At 37.4% G+C, this 27,065-nt stretch overlaps 1 protein-coding gene across 6 annotated transcripts in view; it reads left to right on the top strand.

Annotated features, from left to right (window-relative positions):
* Window positions 1-27,065, top strand: part of ST6GALNAC3 (ST6 N-acetylgalactosaminide alpha-2,6-sialyltransferase 3) — a 639,342-nt gene that overhangs the window by 413,242 nt on the left and 199,035 nt on the right. For 2 of the 6 annotated variants that reach the window (XM_069594935.1, XM_069594955.1), the window contains exon 4: window positions 11,632-11,770. The exons of 2 other annotated variants lie outside the window; for them this stretch is intronic. In XM_069594935.1, the coding sequence (XP_069451036.1) occupies window positions 11,632-11,770 (139 nt within the window). Of the gene's footprint in view, window positions 1-11,631; window positions 11,771-12,107; window positions 12,155-13,821; window positions 14,418-27,065 lie in introns of those variants that run through there. 2 more of the 6 variants (XM_069594944.1, XM_069594964.1) reach the window with 2 other exon arrangements.

Below are 27,065 nucleotides of genomic sequence, written 5' to 3' on the forward strand. Positions count from 1 at the left end.
GGCAGGGTTCCAACCCAGATTTAATCCTAGAACCCACACATGTACAGGTCCTATACTAAGAGGACCCCAAGAAACATTGCAGGAAACCCTGTGTGAAGCACTAAGCAATTTTAAATTGAGACAAATGTCATTATCCTTCGTCAAATAGGCTCTTTCTCTGGCCAAGATCTCTGAAGATGTACTTTGGCAGGGTAAGTTTCCCCCGATGCCCGTCTCAGTCATAAAGCATTTTAATCTCTCTAAACAGCCCTTTGATGATCTCTCATTCATCAGTTTAGAAGAGTTTTTTTGTTAGTGCATTTATACTCTTCCAGTCCACTCTAAGTATTAATGTGCAGATGCATGGAATACGTAGTAGGACTGAGTGGGAAGGATACTAGAGTCAGAGGTAAGGGACTTCTAATTTTCTGATCTGGGTCAGGTGAAGTAACCTCAGCTGTAGTTTCCCCTTTCAGATAATGAGTTGCTGTCCATTCCCATTTATAATAGAATGATCCATTAGCTCTAAATTTGCCACCTGGAATTTATCTACAGAAACACTCCATTCCATGCTGATTTATTCCTCCCACATCAGTTGTCTCCGCGGCCAGTTGATGTATACTTAGAGGCTAGCCACTAATTTTCACATTTCCACAAGTAAAACACAAACACAAAGATAAACATGATGCCTCTCAAATAATACAATATTTTCTATAAACCCAAGAAAGGGACCTTCTGATTTTATACTCTGTTGTGTTATCCATGTTACTGTTTTGTTTCATTAGCATCACAGAGTTCAGAGTTGACTAGATTGGTTTTACTCCATGCACGTCCAAGAGCTAATCTATCTGTGTTGTGAGATAATTCATCTCAGGATTTATTGAGCAATGATGTGGACTAGGGAATAATGTATTAAGTGCTTTCTTTTTTCTTTTTCTTTTTGCTCAGTCTACCAAGAACACTTGCCTACTTTTTCCCCATCCGTTCACAGACTAGATCTGTTATGTGACAGGAATTTCCAGTTTGTACTCAGCCTGGCATTATTCTAACACCCCAGCAAGGGACAAAACTCAGTGGGCATTTTGACACTACTCTTTATAGGATCCCTCTTTTGACTTTCACCAGGAGAATGTGACTGCCAAACCAAAAATGTACCTTTATGGAATTAAAGACTCTGAAATCTGAGCGGAAACAACTTGGTTCTTCCTCTTTCATCAGACTCCTGGGGAATGCAGCCCTCATTTCTTCACACATAGGACAGATAAGGAAAGTCAAAATGGTCTCCTACCGTGTTTTAGATCTTTCTCTTTTTTCTCTCTCTCTTTAAATTACTGACTTTCTATAGCTTCCTTCTGTGATCTCTGACATCTATAGTATCACAATTATGATTGCTCAAGATTTCTCTTCCTTGAAGTCTCAATTTCTAAAGTCTTGAGAGCACCAGCTTGGTTTTATTCCAGCACATTTACTGATATACTTTTGAATTATAAGATCCAAGTGTCTTGGCCAGACCAAAGCCAAAAACAGAGCTACTATTGTTAATTAAAACAGTTTCTGGGACAAGTTAAAGCAGTGCTATTCAACTTGGCCTTAAAGAGTGATGGCTCTATCAGTTCATTTAGCCTGGAATTGGGAGGGCCCTGCCTCCCGTCTGCTAGAATATGTTGCAGAGTACAAGGCAGGACGTCTTAGAAGTCTTGATCATGGATGGGAACTCATGGCCTTTTGTAATTCCTAAGCATTCCCCCCCTTCCGTAATATTTACACATCAAGAATTTCTACACCAAAAGTATCTTACTTCCTGTTTTCAATAGCTTTGGCTAAAGTGTGAAGGAGACTGTAGTTTAGCTTTCCTGGCTTTGTCAAGTTTTTAAGCACAGTCTGATGCTCTATGAAAATTATTTTATGAAGTTTGAACAAAATGATTTGAAATAAAGATATTATGGTAGAAAGTATCCTCCTGATCTTTTAAAAAATTTTATTGGGATATAGTTGATTTATAATGTTGTATTACTTTCTGCTGCATGGCAAAATGACTCAGTTATACATATACATAAATCCATTCTTTTTTAGAGTCTTTTTCCATATGGACCATTGCAGAGAACTGAGTAGTTTCTGGAGCTATACAGAAGGTTCTTATTAGTTATCTATTTTATATAGAGTGGTGTATATATGTCAATACCAATCTCCCAATTTATCCATCTCCCATGGAAACAGTGACAGACTTTATTTCCTTGGGCTCCAAAATCACTGCAGATGGTGACTGTAGCCATGAAATTAAAAGACACTTACTCCTTGAAAGGAAAGCTATAACAAACCTCAGTTCAGTTCAGTCACTCAGTCATGTTTGACTTTTTGCAACCCCATGGACTACAGCACACCAGGCTTCCCCATCCATCACCAACGCCCAAAGCTTGCTCAAATTCATGTCCATCGAATTAGTGATGCCATCTAACCATCTAATCATCTGTCATCCCCTTCTCCTGCCTTCAATCTTTGCCAGCATCAGGGTCTTTTCTAGTGAGTCAGTTCTTCTCATCAGGTGGCCAAAGTTTTGGAGTTTCCGCTTCAGCATCAGTCCTTCCAATGAATATTCAGTATTGATTTCCTTTAGGACTGACTGGTTGGATCTCCTTGCAGTCCAAGGGACTCTCAAGAGTCTTCTCCAACACCACAGTTCAAAAGCATTGATTCTTTGGCACTCAGCTTTCTTTACAGTCCGACTCTGACGTCCATACATGACCACTGGAAAAACCATAGCTTTGACTAGATGGACCTCTGTTGGGAAAGTAATGTCTCTGCTGTCTAATATGCTGTCTCTATGTTGGTCATAGCTTTTTTCCCAAGGAGCAAGCGTCTTTTAATTTCATGGCTGCAGTCACTATCTGCAGTGATTTTGGAGCCCAAGAAAATAAAGTCTGTCACTGTTTCCATTGTTTCCTCATCTATTTGCCATGAAGTGATGGGACTGGATGCCATGAGCTTAGTTTTCTGAATGTTGAGCTTTAAGCCAACTTTTCACTCTCTTTCACTTTCATCATCTTTAGTTCTTCTTCAGATTCTGCCATAAGGGCAGTGTAATCTGCATATCTGAGGATATTGATGTTTCTCCCAGCAATCTTGATTCCAGTGTATGCTTCATTCAGCCTGGCATTTCACATGATGTACTCTGCACATAAGTTAAATAAACAAAGTGACAACATGCAACCTTGACGTACTCCTTTTCCTATTTGGAACCAGTCTTTTGTTCCATGTCCAATTCCAGCTAGACAGCATATTAAAAAGCAGAGACGTTAGTTTGCCATCTAGTCAAAGCTATGGTTTTTCCAGTAGTCATGGATAGATGTGAGAGTTGGACCATAAAGGCTGAGTACCAAAGAATTGATGCTTTTGAACTGTGGTGTTAGAGAAGACTCTTGAGAGTCCCTTGCACTGCAAGGAGCTCAAACCAGTCAGTCCTAAAAGAAATCAGTCCTGAATATTCACTGGAAGGACTGATGCTACACCTGAAGCTCCAACACTTTGGCCACCTGATGTGAAGAGCTGACTCATTAGAAAATAGGACTCTGATGCTAGGAAAGATTGAAGGCAGGAGGAGAAGGGGACAACAGAGGATGAGATGGTTGCATGGCATCACCAGCTCGATGGACATGAGTTTGAGCAAGGTCTGGGAGATAGTGAAAGACAGGGAAGCCTGGCATGCTGCAGTCCCTGGGGCTGCAAAGAGTTAGACACAACTGAGTGACTGAACAGCAACATTTCCCCCCAGTAATCATAAGATTGCTTTCTACATCTGTAACTCTATTTGTGCTTTGTAAATAAGTTCATCAGTACCATTTTTTGATTCCATATATTAGTGATATCATGTGATATTTGTCCTTCTCTTTCTGGTTTATTTTACTCAGTGTGACAATCTCTAAGTATAGTCACTACAGAGAACAGTTCAGAGGTTCCTTAAAAAACTAAAAATAGTGCTACCATATGACCCTGGGCATATACCCAGAGAAAACCATAATTCCAAAAGATGAATGCACTCTCATGTTCATTTCAGCACTATTTGCAATAGCCAGGACATGGAAGCAACCTAAATGTCTGTTGACAGAGGAGTGGATAAAGAAAATGTGGTACGTATATACATTGGAATATTATTCAGACATAAAATGAATGAAGACTGCAGCCTTCCGATCTTGACTTCTGCATAACAAAGACGTCAGGCTCTCACTCTAGAGATGGCAAGACAATTTATATTTCACATAAACGCTGTTTACTCTCACTCTAGAGAGTGAGACTTTGTAATGGGTACAATTTGGCATCTTGACAACTATTGGAAATAGTGTTTCCAGTCATTTCTTAAGAGAAATTTTCATTAGGGTAGTTTACTGGAGTAGTTCAGACCAGTGTTTCAGGTAACTGGAATTGACTTTCTACTCTTCACAGAATCAGAAGCGAAGAAGTTGGCTTCTTTCTAGAGAAGGAGGTTGCTCTTAATTTATGCTGCTGCTGCTTGCTGCTGCTAAGTCGCTTCAGTCGTGGCCAACTCTGTGTGACCCCATAAACAGCAGCCCACCAGCAATCCACCGTCCCTGGGATTGTCCAGGCAAGAACATTGGAGTGGGTTGCCATTTCCTTCTCCATAAGAAGGAAATGCTAGACATGGCCAACTACAGGCATCATCATATCCAGAGTTCTTCCTTTTCCAGTGAGTCAGCTGATAGCTACTAGCATGACATCCAATCTTTAGCATTTATTTATCTAAAAATTAGTCTGATGATTGATCCTTTGAGTTAATTAAAGGGATATTAGAAGGTATTTTTTTCAATCCATCCAATTTCCTGGGGCTGGATGCTCTAAATGTACTCCCCAATTCTCTCATACAACTACAATATTTGCTTGCCATTTATTTGACAATTTTTACTCAGTACCAGTTCAAGGCTATACTCTGTGCTAGGCACACAGTCCAGTGAGAGGCAGGCAAATTCACGAAACACTGTAGTGAAGTGTAGTGAAGTGTGGAGAAGTTTTCTGAAATCAGCTCATGAAGAGACTCCTATTCTCATCTTGAAAATAATGTTGAAAATTCCTGGCAGATGAACATGACCATAAAGTCACAATACATTTACAGAGAACCTTTATTTTCTAAGTTAGTTTCTTACTTTTGATGTCATTGGAAATCTATGTCCACCCTGTGAAGTAAAGAGAGGGGATGTTTCTGTCTCCTGATTACAGATAAGAAAAAGGAGACTTATCCAGGATCACTCAGCTGGTGAGAGACAAGGCAGCCGTGAGGAAACAGGCTGTGGATTCCCAGATCAGAGGCATTTCATCCGTCAACCTCTGCTTAAGCACTTGGAGGGGAGGGAGTGGTATTCCCACTAATTACCTGTTTGTTCATGGGCAAGTGCTGATGCTATCTGAAAGATAACTGGATCATCTCTGTCTCCTTGGCAGTGCTCACCACAATGCCTTGAACCTAGTCGATGCTCAGTAAATGACTTTCTGTGTGATGTATTATACACAGTCTGAGTTTCACATCATAAGTCCCCTTTATTTTCGTCCTTAGGAAATAATATAAATGTGAAAAAATTAATGAGGAGAAACTAGCTGGCCAACATGTGAGCAGAGACTGGTTTCTTTTTTGATGCATTCTTATCATTCTAAGCACCTGGGGATGCCCTTTCTGTTGCAGGGACTATCAAGGGCATAGGATCATGTCTGAGCTCTGGTAGGAGGCGCCAGTGTTGGTCCTTCTCCAGTTCTCCACTGTTCCCTCTGCACTGAAATAATGATCAGAGGAACAGCATCCAACAGTGAGCAGAGCAACAGCAGGGAGTAGTCCTGACTCGACCAGTTGGTGTGTCTTGAGTCCTGAACTTATTAGACTGAATTAGGACTTCCTTCCTCTTATTTTTAGGGACCCCAAACTTACTCAGGCCCCTTCCAGTCATCCCTAGTTCAGAAGATTTTGGTCATCAAACTATAATTCTTAAGCAATACTTTTTTTGTGTATCAAAGACATAGAAAATGCTAAGCACAGATGCTGATTTATCTGAAATGACCACTATTGACTAGAGAATTCTAGCCCCAAGCAGGAAGACATGATGCTAGTAGTTAGTATGTACAGTCCTGTCATTGGTAAATCCAGAATTTATGGTAAGTTTTGTGAGCAGTTGAAAATGATTTTTCAACCTGGTGAGAACTTCAGAAACTAGTTGGAACCATTCACAATGTGACTTGGGAGGATCTCCAGGAAGCCTGTGATGCCTGTGCTGGTCTCAGTGTATCAGAGAACCCTACACATAACATCACTTCAGCTCAGTTCAGTTGCTCAGTCGTGTCCAACTCTGCGACCCCATGAATCGCAGCACGCCAGGCCTCCCTGTCCATCACCAACTCCTGGAGTTCACTCAGATTCATGTCCATCAAGTCAGTGATGCCATCCAGCCATCTCATCCTCTGTCGTCCCCTTCTCCTCCTGCCCCTAATCCCTCTCAGCATCAAAGTCTTTTCCAATGAGTCAACTCTTTGCATGAGGTGGTCAGAGTGTTGGAATTTCAGTTTTAGCATCATTCCTTCCAAAGAAATCCCAGGGCTGATCTCCTTCAGAATGGACTGGTTGGATCTCCTTGCAGTCCAAGGGACTCTCAAGAGTCTTCTCCAACACCACAGTTCAAAAGCATCAATTCTTCGGCGCTCAGCCTTCTTCACAGTCCGACTCTCACATCCATACATGACTACTGGAAAAACCATAGCCTTGACTAGATGGACCTTAGTCGGCAAAGTAATGTCTCTGCTTTTGAATATGCTGTCTAGGTTGGTCATAGCTTTCCTTCCAAGGAGTAAGCGTCTTTTAATTTCATGGCTGCAGTCACCATCTGCAGTGATTTTGGAGCCCCCCAAAATAAAATCTGACACTGTTTCCACTGTTTCCCCATCTATTTCCCAGGAAGTGATGGGACCAGATGCCATGAACTTCATTTTCTGAATGTTGAGCTTTAAGCCAACTTTTTCACTCTCCTCTTTCACTTTCATCAAGAGGCTTTTTGGTTCTTCTTCACTTTCTGCCATAAGGGTGGTGTCATCTGCATATCTGAGGTGATTGATATTTCTTGTGGCAATCTTGATTCCAGCTTATGCTTCCTCCAGTCCAGCGTTTCTCATGATGTACTCTGCATAGAAGTTAAATAAGCAGGGTGACAATATACAGCCTTGATGTACTCCTTTTCCTATTTGGAACCAGTCTGTTGTTCCATGTCCAGTTCTAACTGTTGTTTCCTGAGCTGCATACAGATTTCTCAAGAGGCGGGTCAGGTGGTGTGGTATTCCCATCTCTCTCAGAATTTTCCACAGTTTATTGTGATCCCCACAGTCAAAGGCTTTGGCATAGTCAATAAAACAGAAATAGATGTTTTTCTGGAACTCTGTTGCTTTTTCGATGATCCAGCAGATGTTGGCAATTTGATCCCTGGTTCCTCTGCCTTTTCTAAAACCAGCTAGTGTTCAAAATGTGGTCCAAGGCCAGTGGCATCAGCATCTCCTGGAAATGTGTTAGAAAAGCAAATTCTTGGTCCCCGCCACAGATCTGTTCATCAGAAACACCTAGTGGAACGCTGAAGTCTGTTGAACCAAGCCTTCCAGGTTATTCTGATGCATGCTCAAGTCTGAGAACCCCTGCATCCTATTGGAAAGCACATCATATCAAAGCTGTCCTCTTACATGTGTGCCTCCATTTTGGACTGGAAGTTGTTTGAGGATAGGGCCTATTTGCTTTTATATCTACAGCATGTATTCACTGTGTGTGTCTGTGCATACCCATGTTTTACAAAATTGGAATTATACAAAATCGACTGTTGTATCTTACTCTTATTTTCTTCTCAACAATATATCATGAACATTCTTTCTTTTGGATGCAAATGTTTTGTGATATGGTATTTGATGCCTGTATAACACTTTACTATATTGGTTATATCAAAATCTTTAATTCTGTATTATAGGACAACATGAAGTTATTTTTTTAAATTAATGAAAATAATATATGCATGTTTAAAACTCTGTTTAAAAACATCAGCCCATCCACTTCTCCCCACTTCTTATTCTTACCTCTAGTGGCGTTTACATCTCCACTGTGGATGATGCTATTTATATCCATGTTTCTAAATAACATACATATATGTCTCTGTTGTCTCAACTTTAGACATGTCCTATTCAATTCCTGTGATGGCAGCTGAGAATTTTTCTCTCTCATGTCCTCACACACATTCTGCACCGATTTTCCCAGTAGAGCTTTAAGATAATTTTTAGTTAAAGCAAAAGTTTAGTGTTTAAAACTGTATAACTTTATCTTTATTGCAAAACAAAGAAATATGCTATGATTATGTTCTTGAAATTTTTTTCCAGTGATATTAACTGCCTTGTATGTTTACTTGTATAGTTTTCTAAACAGTCGATCAACACTGCCATATGCACATCAGTGTTTTTACCTGAACATTCAAACATATGTCCTCCAGGCCAATCACAGGTTAGACTTTATAGGACTGCATTTGTTGTTGTTGCACAAAAAATGTGGTTCCTACTCTTTCTCTTTGTTGGTAAATCTCTTATTTTTCTCTATGACCTCTTCCAGGAACTTCCTAAGAAAAAGTGACAAGAAAGATAGGGGGTTTTTTTTTGCATTTTTTCTCCCTGACTGAGTCTTTATTCTAACCTCCTACTAGATTGATATTTGTTAAGAATAGCATTTAGCTAGGAAATCTTTTCCTTAAAAATTTTGGAGGAATTGTTCTATCATTTTATAGTTGGGGATCTGATTCTATCTTGATTTTTCGCTCCTTTGTGCCTGATTTTTTTTCTCATTAGGAACCTTAAGAAATTTTGTTCACCTCTGGAGTTATGATATTTAAATGTAGTAGGCTAAAATATATATCCTCTTAAAAGAATTGTGCTCGACTTCAGTAAACAGATTGAGCGTGGAGATTCCAGTTTGATCTTATACTCTGGGAAATTTTCTTGGATTATTTCTTTGATAAATTCATCCTACCTGTTTTTTTAGATCTCTTCCTGTTAATCTCAGATTACAGATATGGCTTTATTCTCTGGGTCTCTTTTCTTTTCACCTTTTTATTCTGCTTTAGAGCAGATTGACTTATATGTATATTCCAGTGAATAGGTTTTTAATATTCTGCTATTAAATTTTTCCTTTTCAAGAGTTCTTTTGCATCCTTAGATTCTTTCTGTCCCATAACAATCTGTTCTTATTTTATGGATGCAGTATCTTTTTTATTTATATCATGTCATTACATTTTTATGTTTCCTGCACATATTATGTATGCATATTACTTTTTACCATTTCCTTTATTCTGTTTGTTTTGATTTTTGACTTTCAGTTTGGAAGCGTTCCTCAATTTATGGCATCTTCTGCTGCTGATTTGTATTTAAGAATAAAGCAAAGAATAAAAGCTGATTGAAAGTTGCATGTTGGGTGGAGTTTGCATTCATTGTAACTTGGTCTTGCTAATCCAGCTTTTTGAGAACTCTTAATTTTGTATGTGTAGGGTTTTTAAAAATAATTTTATTTATTTATTTATCTTGGCTGTGCTGGGTTTTTTGGCTGCATGGGCTTTTCTCTATTTGTGGCAAGTGGGGGCTACTCTCTAGTTGAGGTGCATGGTCTTCTCATTGAGGTGGCTTCTTTTGTTGCAGAGTGTGGACTCTAGGGTGCTCAGGCTTCAGTAGTTGGGGCATGTGGGCTCAATAGTTGCAGCCTCAGGCTCTAGAGCACAGGCTCAATGGTTGTGGCTCATGGGCTTAGTTGCTCCACGGCATGTGGGATCTTCCTGGATCAGGGATCAAACCACTGAGCACCCAGGAAAGCCCTATATGTTGGTTTTACTCTCAGGAGACATGATTTCTTCAGGGAATTGGGATATAACCTTGGTTTCTGGGATGCTGAGGATCTTTTCTCTTAGTGTGCATGTTTGGCGGTTTTTAGTTACAAGGTTTTGCCCCCACTTTCCGTTGCACCACTGCTCTCTCTATTTCAGCTACTCTAGATGAGAACTCTGCCTCCCCTCTGAGGGATAAATGCAGTTGCATCACTGTCATCTGACTACTGACTTTGAATCAGTTCTCCATCCATCTTCATCCTGGTGTTTTGCTTTGCCTCAGTGTACCTCGAATTCTTAGTCTAACTATTACTACCCCTACTGATGAATGTTGCTTAAATTTTCAGAGCTTCCTTACCCTTCTGTATAAAATGCCAACCTCACAAGAGCATTGTAAGGACTGAGTGAATTGCATATGTAAAACACTTTGTGAACTAACTGTAATAATTTTGAGTTGGCCAAAATGTTCATTCAGATATAAACCCAAGTGAAATTTTTGGCCACCCCAATATGTGTTTTGAAATAAGTTTGTCACTTTCCTGTGTGGCATTAGCTGAGATCCTCATACTTCTGTACCAGCATACCCCATGCTATGTTGCCAAAAGTTTGTTTGGTTTGCTGGAGTTTATACAGTGCTTTTATTTATTTCTGAAGGCAGAGAATGAACTTGCTCCTTCAGTGACAGAAAACTGGTGGGAAATTTAAGTCTTTATAATGTTAAAAATACACATTTTTAAGATTGTACTTCTTGCATCTTGCTCCATAAAATCTCTGTTTTCATATAAAAATAATGTTCTTAGATCACTTATCATGGAAAAAAATTGACAATTCAGGAAGATGTACTGTATTATTTCTGGTGTTTATATAGTCCCAGCATGTCAATAAATATTCCAAGGACTGAACATACTTCTGCTTAAGTTGTACAGAAACAACTTCTCAACTATCAGTTCTAAGAAATTGGGTTCCTTCCTTTCCTTGTTCTTTAACTCAGATTCAAGATGGCCTGAAGAATCAAAATAGTGTCCTTAGACAATAACGTGTCACTATTTAATAGAGAGAAATATGAGGATAGAATGCAATTGATGGTGAGCTGCTGAGGGGAGTAGCTTATTACAGATATGTAAACATGCTTGCTCCTTGTCACTATACCAATTGCAAGGGGAGTCGAGAAGAAAATTCTCAGCATTTCCGTATTACTGAGGAGAAAAGTGGTGATGCTGAGAACAGAAATTATAGGCTATGCTCATTTAAATAAATACAGGTAACAAAATATGAACTTGGTTGAATGCACATCTATTTTACTTTCTGTGCATCCACAGCAAAAAATAGCATCTCATATTTGACTATTTAAAAGTGGAAAAACTGGCTACTTCTATAAGATGTTTTAACATGGGTAGTGCTGTGGAATACTTCTCATATGTTTCTTCCTTCCTAAATCTCCATCATCCTCTTACTTCCAGCCGGTAATTAGGATTTACTTTAAGCCTAAATAAATATCCTTTTTAAGAGAAAACTGTGTTCATGCTTAGTAAACACAGTTTTTTGATTCTTTTATCAAAGTATAGTTGATTTATAATAATGTGTTAGTTTCAGGTGTACAATAAGGTTATTCAGTTATATGTATTTTTTCAAATTATTTTAATTATGGGTTATTAAAAGTTGATATTGAATATATTCCTGTGTTATGCATAAATGCTTGTTATCTATTTTACGTATGGTTGGGTTTAGTAAGTTGTGTCTGACTCTTGTGACCCCATGGAATATAACCTTCCAGAATCCGCTGGCCATGGGATTTCCCAGGCAAGAATACTGGAGTGGGTTGCCATTTCCTTCTCCAGGGGATCTTCCCAACCTGGAGACTGAACCTAAGTCTCCTGCATTGCACACAGATTCTTTACGGTCTGAACCACCAGGTAAGCCCCTTTATATGTATAGTAGTTTGTATCTGTTAATCTGATACTCCTAATTTATCCCTCTTACTATCTTCCTTTCCCCCTTGGTAACCAGAGGTTTTTTCTCTATGTCTCTAAGTCTGTTTCTGTTTTGTATGTAAATTCATTGTATTATTTTATAGGTTCTACGTATAAGTGTTAGCGTGTTTGTCTTTCTCTGTTTGACTTACTTCATGTGTGTGCATGTACATGGTGCTCAGTGATATCAACCCTGTGACCATGTGGACCATAGCCCCCCGGCTCCCCTGTCCATGACATTCTCCAGACAAGAATACTGGAATGCCATTTTATCTTTCAGGGGATCTTCCAACCCAGGGACTGAACCTGTGTCTCCTGTATTGACAGGTAGATTCTCTACCACTACTCTACTTGGGAAGCCTTACTTCACTTAGTATGATATTCTCTAGGTCATCCATGAGGCTACAAATGGCAGCTTCATTCTTGTTTATGGCTGAGTAATATTTCTTTATATATATATATATATAAAGTATATATATATATATACTATATATATATATATATATATAGTATTCCATTATGTATGTGACTATAATATTCTATTAGATATATAGTATATATGTATGTGTGTGTATATATATACATGTGTGTATATATATATATGACAACTTCTTTAACCAATCATCTTTTGAGGGGCATTTGGGTTGTTTCCATGCCTTGAGTATTATAAATAATAGTTCTATGAACATTGGGTCACATGCATCTTTTCAAATTAAAGTTTTCATCTCTTTTGTATATATGCCCAGGAGAGGGATTGCTAGATCATACAGTAGCTCTATTTATAGTTTTTTTTAAAGGAAGCTCCATGTTCTCCATCATGATTTACCAATTTACATTCTCACCAACAGTTTTGGAGGGTTCTCTTTTCTTTATATCCTTTCCAGTATGTATTATTGGTAGACTTTCTGATGATGGCCATTCTGATCAATATGAGGTCATACCTCATTGTGGATTTAATTTGCACTTCTCTGATAATTAGTGATGTTGAGCATCTTTTTATGTGCCTGTTATCCATCTGTATGCTTTCTTTGGAGAAATGTCTATTTAGGTCTTCTGCCCTTTTTTAAAATTAATTTTGTAATATATTTTAATAAAGCAGTTACTCCCTACTATCCCTTCTCCAGACCCTGACATTTGCTCATTAATCTGCTTTCTGTTTCTATGAATTTGCTAATTCTGAGTATTTTGTATAAATGGGATCATGCAACATGTGGTCTTTGTATTTGGCTTCTTTCACTTAGCATATGTTCAAGATTTGTCCATGTTTTAGTGTGTGTCAGTACTTTATTCATTTTTATGTCTGGATATACTACATTTTTTTTGTTTGTTTATCCATTCATCAACTGATAAATATTTGAATTGTTTCTACCTTTTGGCTATTGTGAATAGTTGTGCTATGAATATTTTTGAAAAAGTACTTGTTGGAACACTATTTTTCAGTTCTTTAGGTATAAACTTAGGAGTTGAATTCATCTTATGATGATCCTATGTTTAACTTATTGAGGAACTGCCAAACTAGTTCATGGCATTGCAAAGAGTTGGACATGACTGAGTGACTGACACACACACACACATAACTGCACTATTTTCATTTCTTCCAGCAATGTATGAGGGTTCCAACTTCTTTATATCCTTGCCAACACATTATTTTTTCTTTCTTTTTTTAATAGCTATCCTAATCCTTGTGAATTGGCATTCGTTGTGGCTTTGGTTTGCATTTCCATAATGACTAATGAGATTGAACATATTTTTATGTGCTTCTTGGCCATTTACATATCTTTGGAGACATATCAAGTCTTTTGCCCATTTTAAAATTCACTTGCCTTTGTGCTATAATATTTTAAGCATAAAACTCAAGACAAAAATTAAAGTTTCTTGGCTATTTTATTAAGAAGTAAACAATTTGGAAAAGTCTCAAGGATAAATATTGATAAGTTATTTGTCCACCATTCACTAAGAAGTGCCTTTCTTATTTCTTTCCCTTTGATCACTAGTCCCCTGGCTCCATCTGTCAAGAAACAAGGCAACATTTGATTCCAGCAAATAAATGATGCACTACAAAACCAAGTCTCACTTTGCACCTGGTTTCATCACTATGGGTTTCCAGGAGCTGGCATTGCCTTCAAAGACAATTGTTAAGAGGGCCTGACTTTATTCTTTTTCATTTGCATTAGCAACTGCTGTAAGCTGGAACAAGATTATAACCCAAACCAGCATCCTGTTATCGTTCATTTATTTGATTTAACACATAGAGATGGAGTCTTTTAAAGAGCACTTAACTTCTTCACATCACCAAAATCATTCTCAATGGAAACATTTAGCCTGATAATGGGGATCTATTCCTTTTTAGATCCAGTGACTATGTTGGTGACTCAGAATTTCTGTTTCTGTTGAAGTATTTTGGGTAAGTGGGTAGAAGAAGGAATGGTAGCAGATTTTTACCATGGTTGGGTCAGAGTTCTGTAGTGAGATGTATACTAGTAATGTTTGTGATCGTTTTATTTGAATGTCTCATTTATTGAAGTAAGATCAGAGCATAAAAAATATAACTTAGGAAACATGGAAGTGGGAATTAAATCTTAGCAGTCAAGATTGGTCATTGTCTTCTTTAATCTGCCTCTTCTTCTTTCTTCTCACCTATAAAATTGTTCTTTGTAATATCCTCTATCTACTGGTAATTCATATTATCCAAGACTCCTCTAACTATGCTAAGCACATAGTGATCAACGATCAGTTATCATTTGCATCTCAGTTCAATTTAATGAGTTGGGCTTTATATTTAAGTTGTCTCTTCCCTGGTGGTTGCTCATGGCAGACTTTGAAGTTTGATAGCTATTCACTCCTTATTTTACATTTCATCTCTAAGTAATTATACCATGTGCTGTTTAGCCCCAAAAGCATCAGAATATTTAAAATCACACAATTAAACTATTCAAACAACAGTATTAAAACTTCAGGAAAAGATACTCCAGACCAATGACGCTTAATGTTGGAGCCTTTAGTCCACATCCTTCTCTAAAGACTTCAGGCCATGGTCTCTGTCTCAGCATGGACAACTGCCATGTTTGTACAAGTTCAGGAGGACACAGCCTCAGAAAGTCCAATCATTCGGGATACCATTTTGCAAGGGAGCTTTTATCTTGGAGGGAGAAAGCAGAAGGATGAGCTTGATGTCGACAGTGGTAGTGATAGTGGCAGTGCATATGTTGGATTCCTGGTGCAATGCTAAGGTCTTTATTGTACATTGTCCTCCTTAATCTTCATCACAACTCCTCTAGGTGGGCATTACTAACTTTCATTTTATAGATGGAAAGACTGAGGCTCAAAAGATTGTTCAAGGTCAGTCAGGTAATAAAAGACAGAATAAGGATTGAGACCTTGGTTACCTTAACTGAAGCCCTGAAAAAGCAACTTGGGCAGGTTCTTGAGGCTACCTAGCATGTCTTTAGCATGGCCTCCTGTGGACAGTGTACCTGACTTTCCAGTCTTGCTGACCACACAACCTCCTGTTTACTTGACATCCTGTATGTCTACAGCAGCTGATGTCATCTGTACAAGTATTTCCATACTTGTCTCCATCTTCCCAGATTGTGAACTTCTGGAGAGTACTGGTACTGAGTCTTTATCTCTCTATATAGAGAGAATAACACACAGCAGGAACTCAAAGTCTGTGGAATGAGTGGTTGAACTAATGGAAGAAAAATGTGTGTGAATGAACTAATAGGTTATTTCCTGAGTTCTGTCCCAACTCTTAATGTAAAACGGGCCCCGCCATCTCCATAGGTCCCTGAATAAATGACCCTGTTGTTTTTCTCTTTAGTTTCTCCAGTCCCCATCATTTTTTTTTAAGGCTTCCTTGTACTTTCTTATTTTTCACAATTGGAATTTATATATAAGCTAAGCCAAATCAAGGCTTTTAACATTGTGGGTCTCTATCCATTAGTGAGTCTTGAAATTAATTTAGAGGGTAGTAGTCAGCAGTTTTTAAAGAAATAAATAGACCAGAAAAGAATACAGCTTATCAGCATGCATGGCAAATAGAAAGACACAGTATTTGTTTCAGATGGATGGATAAATAGAAGATTTCATGTATATCAGTAGTACTTTTTAAATATCATACATTAAAGCATGTTTTAAGCAGAGCAAATGCCACACTAACATTTAGGAAAATGCATATCAAAACGTTTGACCACTGTCTACACTAAGAAAAACATTTTGTGTTGTGATTCAGTATATATCTGAGTGTGTATTAGATTGCTATGTGAAGTCTATTGCATACTGTTTGAAATACACTGTCCTAAATGACATCCCACTGTGTGACAGTTGACCCAGAATCACCTGTCCTGCTTAAACAGTTCCTAAAGTTTTATATTTAGTCACCTTTCGTAAAACCTATGGTCAAGGCTTAGGAAGTTTCACCCTAGTACAATTATTTTAACACTGGTTTCCCAGATGGCACTAGAGGTAAAGAACCCACCAATGCAGAAGATATAAGAGACATGGGTTCGATCCCTAGTCAGGAAGATCCCCGGGAGGAGGGCGTGGCAACCCACTCCAATTTTCTTACCTGGAGAATCCCATGGACAAAGGATCCTGGTGAGCTATGGTCTGTAGAGTCGCAAAAAGTTGGACACAGCTGTAGTGACTTAGCATGCTACATGATCAAAAATAAAAATACCACAGAGAATTTTAATAGGAAAAATATAGAAAGTTTTTTAAAATGTAATGGTGGAAGCTTAACTTTGAAATTCACAGAATTATTTCATTTTTTGCTCTTCTTTAAATTTGCTTCTCCAAATGTTAACCTAAAAGTACTGCTGCTTTAGTTAAATTGTGGGGATCCATTTACATCAGTCAATAGCATTAATATAGGATTTAAACTTCAACTTGCTGGGAAGGAGCCAGACTTTGCTGTGGAATGCATTCATGTGCAGAGCTGCCTTGCACAGCTCATTGGAGATAAGACAGTTTTGACTTCACATGCCAAACTTTTGTCACTTTGTCTATTTTCCTATTTCTCCATGACTCCACAGAGACAAGCTTTTGATCAGTTTAGTAGCAAATTGAAAATATTCTTCTTTAAAAAAATCCAATACTGAAGTGAAGAATACCCAAGTGACACCACTGTACCTATAACAAATATTTTTGAGAGCTTACTCTGAGTGAGGTAATTGTTGGACAATAAGATTACAAAGTGAGCCAGATGCGATTCTTTCTATCAAGGACCATCTGGTCTACGAGTTTTCCCACTTTAAGACTTGGTTTCATGTTTTCACCTTGGTTTCAAGGTTTTAAGACTTGCCTGGGCTTATGGGTAGACCGCAGGTCCTCCATCTGCTCTCCAGGCCCACTCTATGACCTTCACCTTGCTCTCTGCCCTGGGAGACTGGTCCACATGGATTGCAAGAACTCTCTTGCTCTCTGCCATCTGGTTGGGTTTAGCCAATGGATGCCCTAGCAGAAGATCAGAGGGAGGAAGGACAATGAAGAAGGAATATTTATTCTCCTTCCTTGCAAGGTCATGCCAGGTAGGCTCTATTACAATATCGAAAATCAGAGATCCTTTCAGGCTTTCTCTCCACATAGTTGTTTCTGTCTCTGCATTCCAGTAACCATTCCCCCTCCTCTTGTTCCTCCAAAGCCCCTCTTTTGCTAGACCTGGGGTACAGTGTATCACTATGGTTTCTCTACCCTGATAACATCTTTCTAGATCACCCCTTCGGCATTGTATGCCTTGACAGAGCTATACTTTTACTCTAATATTTCTCTGTAAGACCTTCCAGCTCTCCTGACTTATGCTTCAGCTAATTTTATGACAGACACATTTGAAACAATTTCAAAAGAGTTATTTATTTTTATTATGTTTCCAGGAAGCTATTTTATTAATCAATATGAAAAATTGCTTAAAACAACAACCTCTGGTTCCTACACAATACTTTATCTCTATCTAACAAATACTTGAAAAGCTCAATAAATTTGTCATTGTGGGTGATGTTGATCATGACCCATGAAGTGATCATAGCCTTCCTTGTTAATTACCCAGTTCACTAGGCTTTGTAGTAAGTATCTTGGGAGGAGGAGTCTTGTGGAAGAATGAGAGAACTGACCACCTTGCTAACAACTATCCCCCACTTTGTGAGTCCAAGTTGGGTATTGTCCGTCATCTGTTCTCAAGGAAGAATGCAAAAGTATGGGGTGATAACTTAAACCTCTGGCAGCAGCAATGACAAAGCCCGTGGCCATCTATTCATTGCCTGCTGTATGCCAGGCTTTCTATATGACAGGCATCATACTAGAATCTTTATATTATCATTGCATTTAGTCATTGCAATCACTCTACAAGATGTCTCTTAACTCCATTCTATAGATGGAGAATCTGGGAGTTAAAGACGGTAAGTGACTTGTCCAGGATTACACAGCTAGTTTCAGGACTAAGGGTCAAACTCTAGCCTCATCTAATTCAGAAGCATTCTTTCACTACTCTGTCTCCCAAAAGCCTCTTTGTTTTTGCCATTAACTTTGCCAAAAATCTCATTTGCCATCATATCTGATATTCTTAAAGATTCAAACGTGTTTTAACAAGTAGGCATTTTATAAATTGAAAAAATAATAAATCTGATTGGATCTATATCTTCCCTTTGAGTGATAAAAGACTAAAGAGCATGGAATTTGAAGGAGAAGAAGGAGGAATAAATGAAGTATATATTAGCAAGAGATTTTGGAAATCCTCAAGGAATAGAAATTAAGCATTGGATTTTTTGCACTTTAGATATTGAGTCATTTGCCCTAAAATCCAGTGAGACTTTCTCCTGAATTTGTTTCCTTGGGGGATAAAAGGCTTTATCATTGACCAGCTGGGTCACTTCTATGTGGTTTTAGAAGAACTCTACATACCCTCTATTCCCTTGGAAGCAAGAATTTCCCAGAGTTTCTATGCTAAGATGAGGGACTGGGGCTAAAAGAAAAGAGAAAGTCAAAAAATCTGTCTGAAAACTGTCAGTATCATCTCTCTTGATGGGGAGTTATGATGTTTTGACTTCAATGAAAGAGCAAAAGAAAGCAAACCAGTTGGTCATAAATTTAATTTATGAAAATACTACCACAGGCCTAAAGCATTCAACAGTACAGCCATTGATTCTTCTTTCTTGTTCCTTGGGGAGCTGTTGCTATATTTGATATGGTGAACTTCAAATTGTCTTACTTTATCATTTAAATGTTAGAACAGCCATACCCTGAAAGCAGCTGAGGAGCTGCACACTTACTGGAAAAATACAAGGGAGTGTTTTTCACTTCTTTTAGAAACAAATATTCCTTGGTTGACAGATTTTCCCTGTTAGTGAGGAATGCTATTGTTTCCTATTCTTTTCTCTCTCCTTTGTTTTCATCACAATGCTCTGTTTCCTCAGCTCCATATGAGGCACTGGGAGAGGGTAAATCATGATGTTCCAGGTCTGTGGTCTTTCTGGTCTTTTCTTAACCTCTGGGATTATTTTCTTTAACACAGTTGTTGAAAAGTCAGCTGTTACCTGCCAGAAAATAAAACAACTGATTTTTTATCCCATGTGAAATAAACGTAGAAAAATCAGCATTGTACAAGGACCATTAGCTTATGTATCACTGTAAAATGTATTATGACTCTTGGCATAAAGGATGCTCATATAACATAAATTGTGTTGTAAAAAACATTTTTCCCTGTCATGGTTTGTAATAGCCCTAATATCAAATAAATCTAAGTTGAATATTGTTAGTCTCCAGAAAAATTGACCTTCAGTTTCATATAGTTGGGTTAAATCATTGTGATGATGACACTGACTCAGATATAAGGAGATATAAACCTGTATCAACTCCAGAGATGATCTTTTATTTAGAAGGGATGTCACAATGAGCTGAAATTGCTCTGGAGTGACCCATTTTATTTATGTATCTGCTTATTCCGACTACCACTTCACCAAGTAAGAAACCTACACATAGTTCCCTGGGGGTTCTAGAGAGAGCAACCCGTAGAAATACCAAAATATTTTGTCGTTGCTTGTAATACTTGAGATCTAACCCCTATCATTTGAGATTGAGGGACTGTAGAATTCAAGTCCAGTGTACAATGTGCCAGGGTAGGTGGGCGACAGTCCATGGGGTGGCAAAGAGTCTGACAGGACTGAGAGACTAAGAGTTCATTTCACTTCAAACCTCAACATGAATCAGCCATAGGTATGCATATATCCTCTCCCGTTTGAAACTCCCTCCAATCTCTCACCCCATCCCACCCCTCTAGATTGATACAGCGCCCCTGTTTGAATTTCCTGAGGCATACAGCAAATTCCCATTGGCTATCTATTTTACGTATGGTTATGTAAGTTTCCATGTTACTCTTTCCATACCTCTCACCCACTCCTCCCCTCCCCTCATGTCCATAAGTCTATTCTCTATGTCTGTTTCTCCATTGTTGCCCTGTAAATAAATTCTTCAGTACCATTTTTCTAGATTCTGTATATATACGATAGAATATGATATGTATCTTTCTTTTTCTGACTCACTTCACTCTGTATAATAGGTTCTAAGTTCATCCACCTTCAGAACTGACTCAAATGTGTTCCTTTTTAGAGCTGAGTAATATTCCATTGTGTATATGTAGCAAAACTTCTTTAACCATTCATCTGTCAATGGACATCTAGGTTGATCCATCTTCCATTGTAAATAGTGCTCCAGTGAACAATGGGATACATGTGTCCTTTTCAATTTTAATTTCCTCAGGGTTTATGCCTTGGAGTGGGATCACTGGGTCATATGGTGCTTTTAGTCCTAGTTTTTTAAGGAATCTCCATATTTTCTTTCATATTGGCTGTATCAGTTTACATTCCCACCAACAGTGCAAGAGCATTCCCTTTTCTCCACATCCTTTCCAGCATTTATTGTTTGTAGACTTTTTGATGATGGCCATTCTGACTGGTGTGAGGTGATATCTCATTGTGGTTTTGATTTGTATTTCTTTAATAATGAGCAATGTTGAGCATCTTTTCATGTGTTTGTTAGCCATTTGTATGTCTTCTTTGAAGAAGTGTCTGTTTAGGTCTTTTTCCCACTTTTTGATTGGGTTGTTTGTTTTTCTGGTATTAAATTGTATGAGCTACTTGTATATTTTGGAAATTAATCCTTTGTCAGTTATTTCATTTGCTATTATTTTCTCCCATTCTGATGGTTGTCTTTTCACCTTGCTTATAGTTTCCTTTGCTGTGCAAAAGCTTTTAAGTTTAATCAGGTCCCGCTTGCTTACTTTTGTTTTTATTTCCATTACTCTAGGAGATGGGTCACAGAGGATCTTGCTTTGATTTATGTCATCGAGTGTTCTGCTTATGTTTTCCTGTAAGAGTTTTATAGTTTCTGGACTCAGATTTATGTTTTTAATCCATTTTGAGTTTATCTTTGTGTATAGTGTTAGGAAGTGTTCTAATATCATTCTTTTACATGTAGCTGTCCAGTTTTTCAGACACCATTTATTGAAGAGGCTGTCTTTGCTCCATTGTATATTCCTGCCTCCTTTGGCAAAAATATGATACCCATAGGTGCATGAGTTTATTTATGGACTTTCTATCTTGTTCCATTGGTCTATATTTCTGTTTTCGTGCCATTACCATACTGTCTTGATGATTGTGGCTTTGTAGTATAATCTGAAGTCAGGAAAGTTGATTCCTCCAGCTCCATTCTTCTTTCTCAAGACTGCTTTGGCTATTCGGGGTCTTCTGTGTTTCCACATGAACTGTGAAATTTTTTGTTCTAGTTCTGTGAAAAATGCCATTGGTAATTTGATAGGGATCGCATTGAACCTGTAGATTGTGTTTGGTAGTAGAGTCATTTTCACAATATTGATTCTTCTTACCCAGGATTGAATATCTCTCCATCTGTTTATGTCATCTTTGATTTCTTTCATTAGTGTCTTATAATTTTCTGTGTACAATTTTTTTTGTCTCCTTAAGTAAGTTTATTCCTAGATATTTAATTCTTTTTGTTGCAGTGGTGAATGAGATTGATTCCTTAATTTCTCTTTTTGATTTTTCATTGTTAGTATATAGAAATGCAAGTGATTTTTGTGTATTGATTTTGTATCCTGAAACTTTGCTAGATTCACTCTAGTAATTTTCTGATAATATTTTTAGGGTTTTCTATGTACAGTATCATGTCATCTGCAAACAGTGAGAGCTTTACTTCTTTTCCGATCTGGATTTCTTTTATTTCTTTTTCTTCTCTGATTGCTATAGCTAGGACGTCCAGAGTTATGTTGAATAATAGTGGTAAAAATGGACACCTTGTCTTTTTCCTGATCTTAGGGGCAATGCTTTCAGTTTTTCACCATTGAGAATAATGTTTGCTGTGTAGGCTTATACACGGCCTTTCCTATGTTGAGGCAGGTTTCTTCTATGGCCATTTTTTGAAGCATTTTAATCATAAATGGGTGCTGAATTTGTCAAAGGCTTTTCTACATCTTTTGAGATTATTATATGTTTTTTATAATTCAGTTTGTTAATATGGTGTATCACATTGATTGATTTGCCATATATTGAAGAATCCTTGCATTCCTGGAATAAACCCAACTTGATCATGGTGTATGAGCTTTTTGATGTGTTTCTGAATCCTGTTTGCTAAAATTTTGTTGAGGATTTTTGCATCTATATTCATCAGTGATATTGCCCTGTGGTTTTCTTTTTTGAGTGTTTTCTTTGTCTGGTTTTGGTGTGAGGGTGTTGATGGCCTCATAGAATGAGTTGGGAAGTTTTCCTTCCTCTGCAATTTTTTGAAAGAGTTTTAGAAGGACAGGCATTAGCTATTGTATACATTTTTAATAGAATTCTCCTATGAAGCCATCTTGTTCTGGGCTTTTGTTTTTGGGGGAGATTTTTGATCACGGCTTCAATTTCAGTGTTGATAATTGGGTCGTTCATAATTTCTATTTCTTCCTTGTTCAGTCTTGGAAGATTGAACTTTTCTAAGAATCTGTCCATTTCTTCCAGGTTATCCATTTTAATGCCTTATAGTTGTTCTTAATAGTCTCTTCTAATCCTTTGTATTTCTGCTTTGTCTGTTGTAACCTCTCCTTTTTCATTTCTGATTTTGTTGATGTGATTCTTCTCTCATTTTTTTCTTGATAAGTCTGGCTAAAGTTTTGTCAATTTTGTTTATCCTCTCAAAGAACCAGCTTTTAGTTTTATTAATCTTTACTATTGTTTCTTTCATTTCTTTTTTATTTATTTCTGCTTAGATTTTTGTGATTTCTTTCCTTCTACTAATTTTAAAGGGTTTTGTTCTTCTTTTCCCAGTTGTTTTAGGTGTAAAGTTAGGTTGTCTATTCAATGGTTTCCTTGCTTCTTGAGGTAGGATTGTATTGCTATAAACTTCCCTCTTAGAACTGTTTTGGTGCATCCCATAGGTTTTGAATTGTCGTGTCTTCATTGTCATTTGTTTCTAGAGATATGTGATTTCCCTCTTGATTTCTTCAGTAACCTGTTGGTTATCTAGAAATGTGTTGTTTAATCTCCATGTGTTTGTGTTTCTTAAAGTTTTTTTTTTTTTTACTATAATTGATGTCTACTCTTATAGCATTGTGGTCGGAGAAGATGCCTGATATGATTTCAATTTTCTTTAATTTACTGAGGTTTGATTCGTGACCCAAGATGTGATCTATCCTGGAGAATGTTCCATGTGCATTTGAGAGGAAGGTATATTCTTCTGAATTTGGATGGAATGTTCCAAATATATCAATGAGATCCTTCTCATCTAATGTACAATTTAAGACTTGTGTTTCCTTATTAATTTTCTTTTTTGATGCTTTGTCCATTGGTGTGAGTGGGGTGTTAAAGTCTCCTACCATTATTGTGTTACTCTCAATTTCTCCTTTTATGTCTGTTAGTGTTTGTCATATGTATTGAGGTGCTCCTGTGTTGGGTGCATAGATACTTACAATTGTATGTCTTCCTCTTGGATTGATCCCTCTATCATTATGTAATGTCCTTCCTTATCTCTTGCAATCTTCTTTATTTTAAGGTCTATTTTGTCTGATAGGAGGATTGCTACTCCAGCTTTCTTTTGCTTCCCGTTTGCATGGAATATATTTTTCTATCCTCTCACTTTCAGTCTATATGTGTCTTTAGGTCTGAAGTGGGTTTCTTGTAGACAGAGTATATATGGGTCTTGTTTTTGTATCCATTCAGCCAGTCTGTGTCTTTTGATTGGAGCATTTAATCCACTTACATTTAAAGTAATTATTCATATATATGTTCCTATTGCCATTTTCTTAATTGGGGTTGATTTTGTAGTTTTTTTTTTTCTTCTTTTGTATTTCTTGGAGTATATAAGTCCATTTAACATTTGTTGTAAAGCTGGTTTGGTGGTACTGAATTCTCTTGACTTTTGCTTGGCTGAAAAGCTTTTGATTTCTCCGTTAATGTTGGATGAGATCCTTGCCAGATACAGTAATCTTGGTTGTAGATTTTTCCCTTTCAGTACTTTAAACATATCTTTCCATTCCCTTCTGGCCTGCAGAGTTTCTGCTGAAAGATCAGCTGTTAAGCATATGAGGTTTCCCTTGTGTTTTTCTTGTTGCTTCTCCCTTGCTGCTTTTAATATTCGTTCTTTGTGTTTAGTCTTTGTTAGTTTGATTAGTATGTCTTGGCATGTTTCTCCTTGGGTTTATTCTGTATGGAACTCTTTGTGCCTCTTGGACTTGATTGACTATTTCCTTTTCCATGTTGGGGAAATTTTCATCTTGCAGCACAATCTCTTCAAAAATTTTCTCATAACCTTTCTTTTTCTCTTCTTCTTCTGGGACCCCTATAATTTGAATGTTGGTGCATCTGACATTGTCCCAGAGGTCTCTGAGACTATCTTCAGCTCTTTTCATTCTTTTTACTTTATTCTGCTCTTCAGAAGTTATTTCCATCATTTTATCTCCCAGCTCATTGATTCATTCTTCTGCTTCAGATATTCTGCTATTGATTCCTTCCAGAGTATTTTTAATTTCAGTAAGTGTGTTGTTTGTCACTGTATGTTTATTATTTAATTTTTCTAGGTCTTTGCTAATTGATTCTTGCATTTTCTCTATTTTGCTTTCAAGGTTTTTGATCATCTTTACTATCATTATTCTGAATTCTTTTTCAGGTAGTTTGCCTATTTTCTCTTCATTTATTTAGACTTCTGTGTTTCTAGTTTGTTCCTTCATTTGTGTAGTATGTTTCTGCATTTTCATTATTATTTTTTAAAACTTATTGTGTTTGAGGTCTCCTTTCCCCTGGCTTCAAGGTTGAATTTTTCTTCCCTTTGGTTTCTGCCCTTCTAAGGTTGATCCAGTGCTTTGTATAAGGTTCCTATAGGATGAGATTTGTGCTGAGTTTTTGTTCGTTTTTTTCTCTAGTGGGCAAGGCTGAGTGAGGTGGTAATCCTGTCTGCTGATGACTGGGTTTGTATTTTTGTTTTGTTTGTTGTTTAGATGAGGCATCCTGCACAGGGTATTACTAGTGGTTGGGTAATGCCAGGTCCTATATTCAGGTCATTTTCTTTGTGTGAGTTTTCACTGTTTAATACTCCCTACGGTTAGTTCTCTGGAGTCTAGGGTCTTGGAGCCAGTGCTCCCACTCCAATGGCTCAGGGCTTGATCTCTGGTCAGGAACAAATATTCCACAAGTGGTTTGTTATGGCTTTAAGTGAGATTCAAACAAATATCCAAAATTGAGAAACCAAAGATCAACCCCAGACAAATAGCAGTTACAAAGTCAGGCAAATAATAAATAAAATAATGGAATATACACATATCCATATACACCCATGAACAAAGTCAAAACAGTCCATCAAAAATAAAGTACAGCAGACTGACTTGGTGAAAAAAGGAAACCATGTTGAGAGGAAAGGAAAGAAAGAATAGATATGCAAAGTTAAATAGAGGTAGATGAAGAAGATTTATATACATTAAAGATTAACTGCAAGGGGAAAAGAACAGTAAGAAAGGCAAATAAAGGAATAAATGTAGAAAAATATAATAGCTTTAAAACATTAAAAATTAAAATTAAAAGAAAGAGAAAAGAAAAAAATGGAAGAAGAAAGAAAATAGAAAAAAGGGAAACTCCACAGAACTGCAAAGACCAATGCAGAGGCAGAGTTTTATAAGAACAACAAAAGGTGTCACTGAATATATACATATACATATACACCCATTACCAAAATCAAAACAGTCCAACAAAAATATAAATTATAAATGCTTGACCCAGTGAACAAAGGAAAACAAAAATCATATCTGCCAGACCAAAACTAACTAAAACACAAACTGGAAGCAAATCTAAAGTAAGGTGCCAATTGGGGAATAAAGCAATGAAAATAAAACTAACAAATATGTTGAGAGGAAAGAAAGAAAGTAAAGACAGAAAGAATAGATATGCAAGCTTAGAGAGAAGTAGATGAAGAAGATTTATATATATTAAGGATTAACTGCAAAGGGAAAAGAACAGTAGGAAAAGCAAAGGAATAAATGTAGAAAAAATAATAATAGGTTTAAAAATTAAAAATTTAAATTTAAAAAAGAGAAAAGAAAAAATAAAAAAGAAAAGGAAAACTCCACAGAACTGCAAAAGCATGACGTAGAGGCAGAGGGTTATAACAACAATAAAAAATGTGATGGAGGAAACAAAAAAAGCTCAAAAGCTTAATTAGATTTCATAGTGCCAATAAAATCGACAACTACAACAGAGAGGGGAAAAGGGAAAAGAAAAAAGAGAAAGAAAATTCAAAAGAATCTACAGAACAAGTCAAAAAATAAGAATAATAAATGTTTTTCTTAAGTCACTGCTATCACAGTCTTTTTGCTTGCTAGGAGTCACAGTCCCTCTCACCTCCCTAGGATGCTGCCCAACATATCCAGGGATCTCTGGACCTGCTGTGGTGCCAGCTCAGATTCTAATCTGGTCCTACTCTTACCTCCAATGTCCACAGGTATCAGAACGAGTACATTTTCTTTTGTGGGAGCTCTCAATGATCTTCTATATATTCCATAGACACAGAGTCTGCCTAGTTGATCGTGTGGACTTAATTTACAGCTTGTACAACTGGTGGGAAGGTTTTGGGTCTTCTTCCTTAGCCACACTGCCCCTGGGTTTCACTTGTGGTTTTATTTCCACCTCTGCATGTGGGTAGTCCACTGGGGTTTGCTCCTGAGGCTGTCCTGTAGGACTTGGGTTTGTTCCTGTGAGGACCAAGTGTGGAGGTA

The sequence above is a fragment of the Ovis canadensis genome, chromosome 1, assembly GCF_042477335.2.
Source record: "Ovis canadensis isolate MfBH-ARS-UI-01 breed Bighorn chromosome 1, ARS-UI_OviCan_v2, whole genome shotgun sequence".
Lineage (NCBI taxonomy): Eukaryota > Metazoa > Chordata > Mammalia > Artiodactyla > Bovidae > Ovis > Ovis canadensis.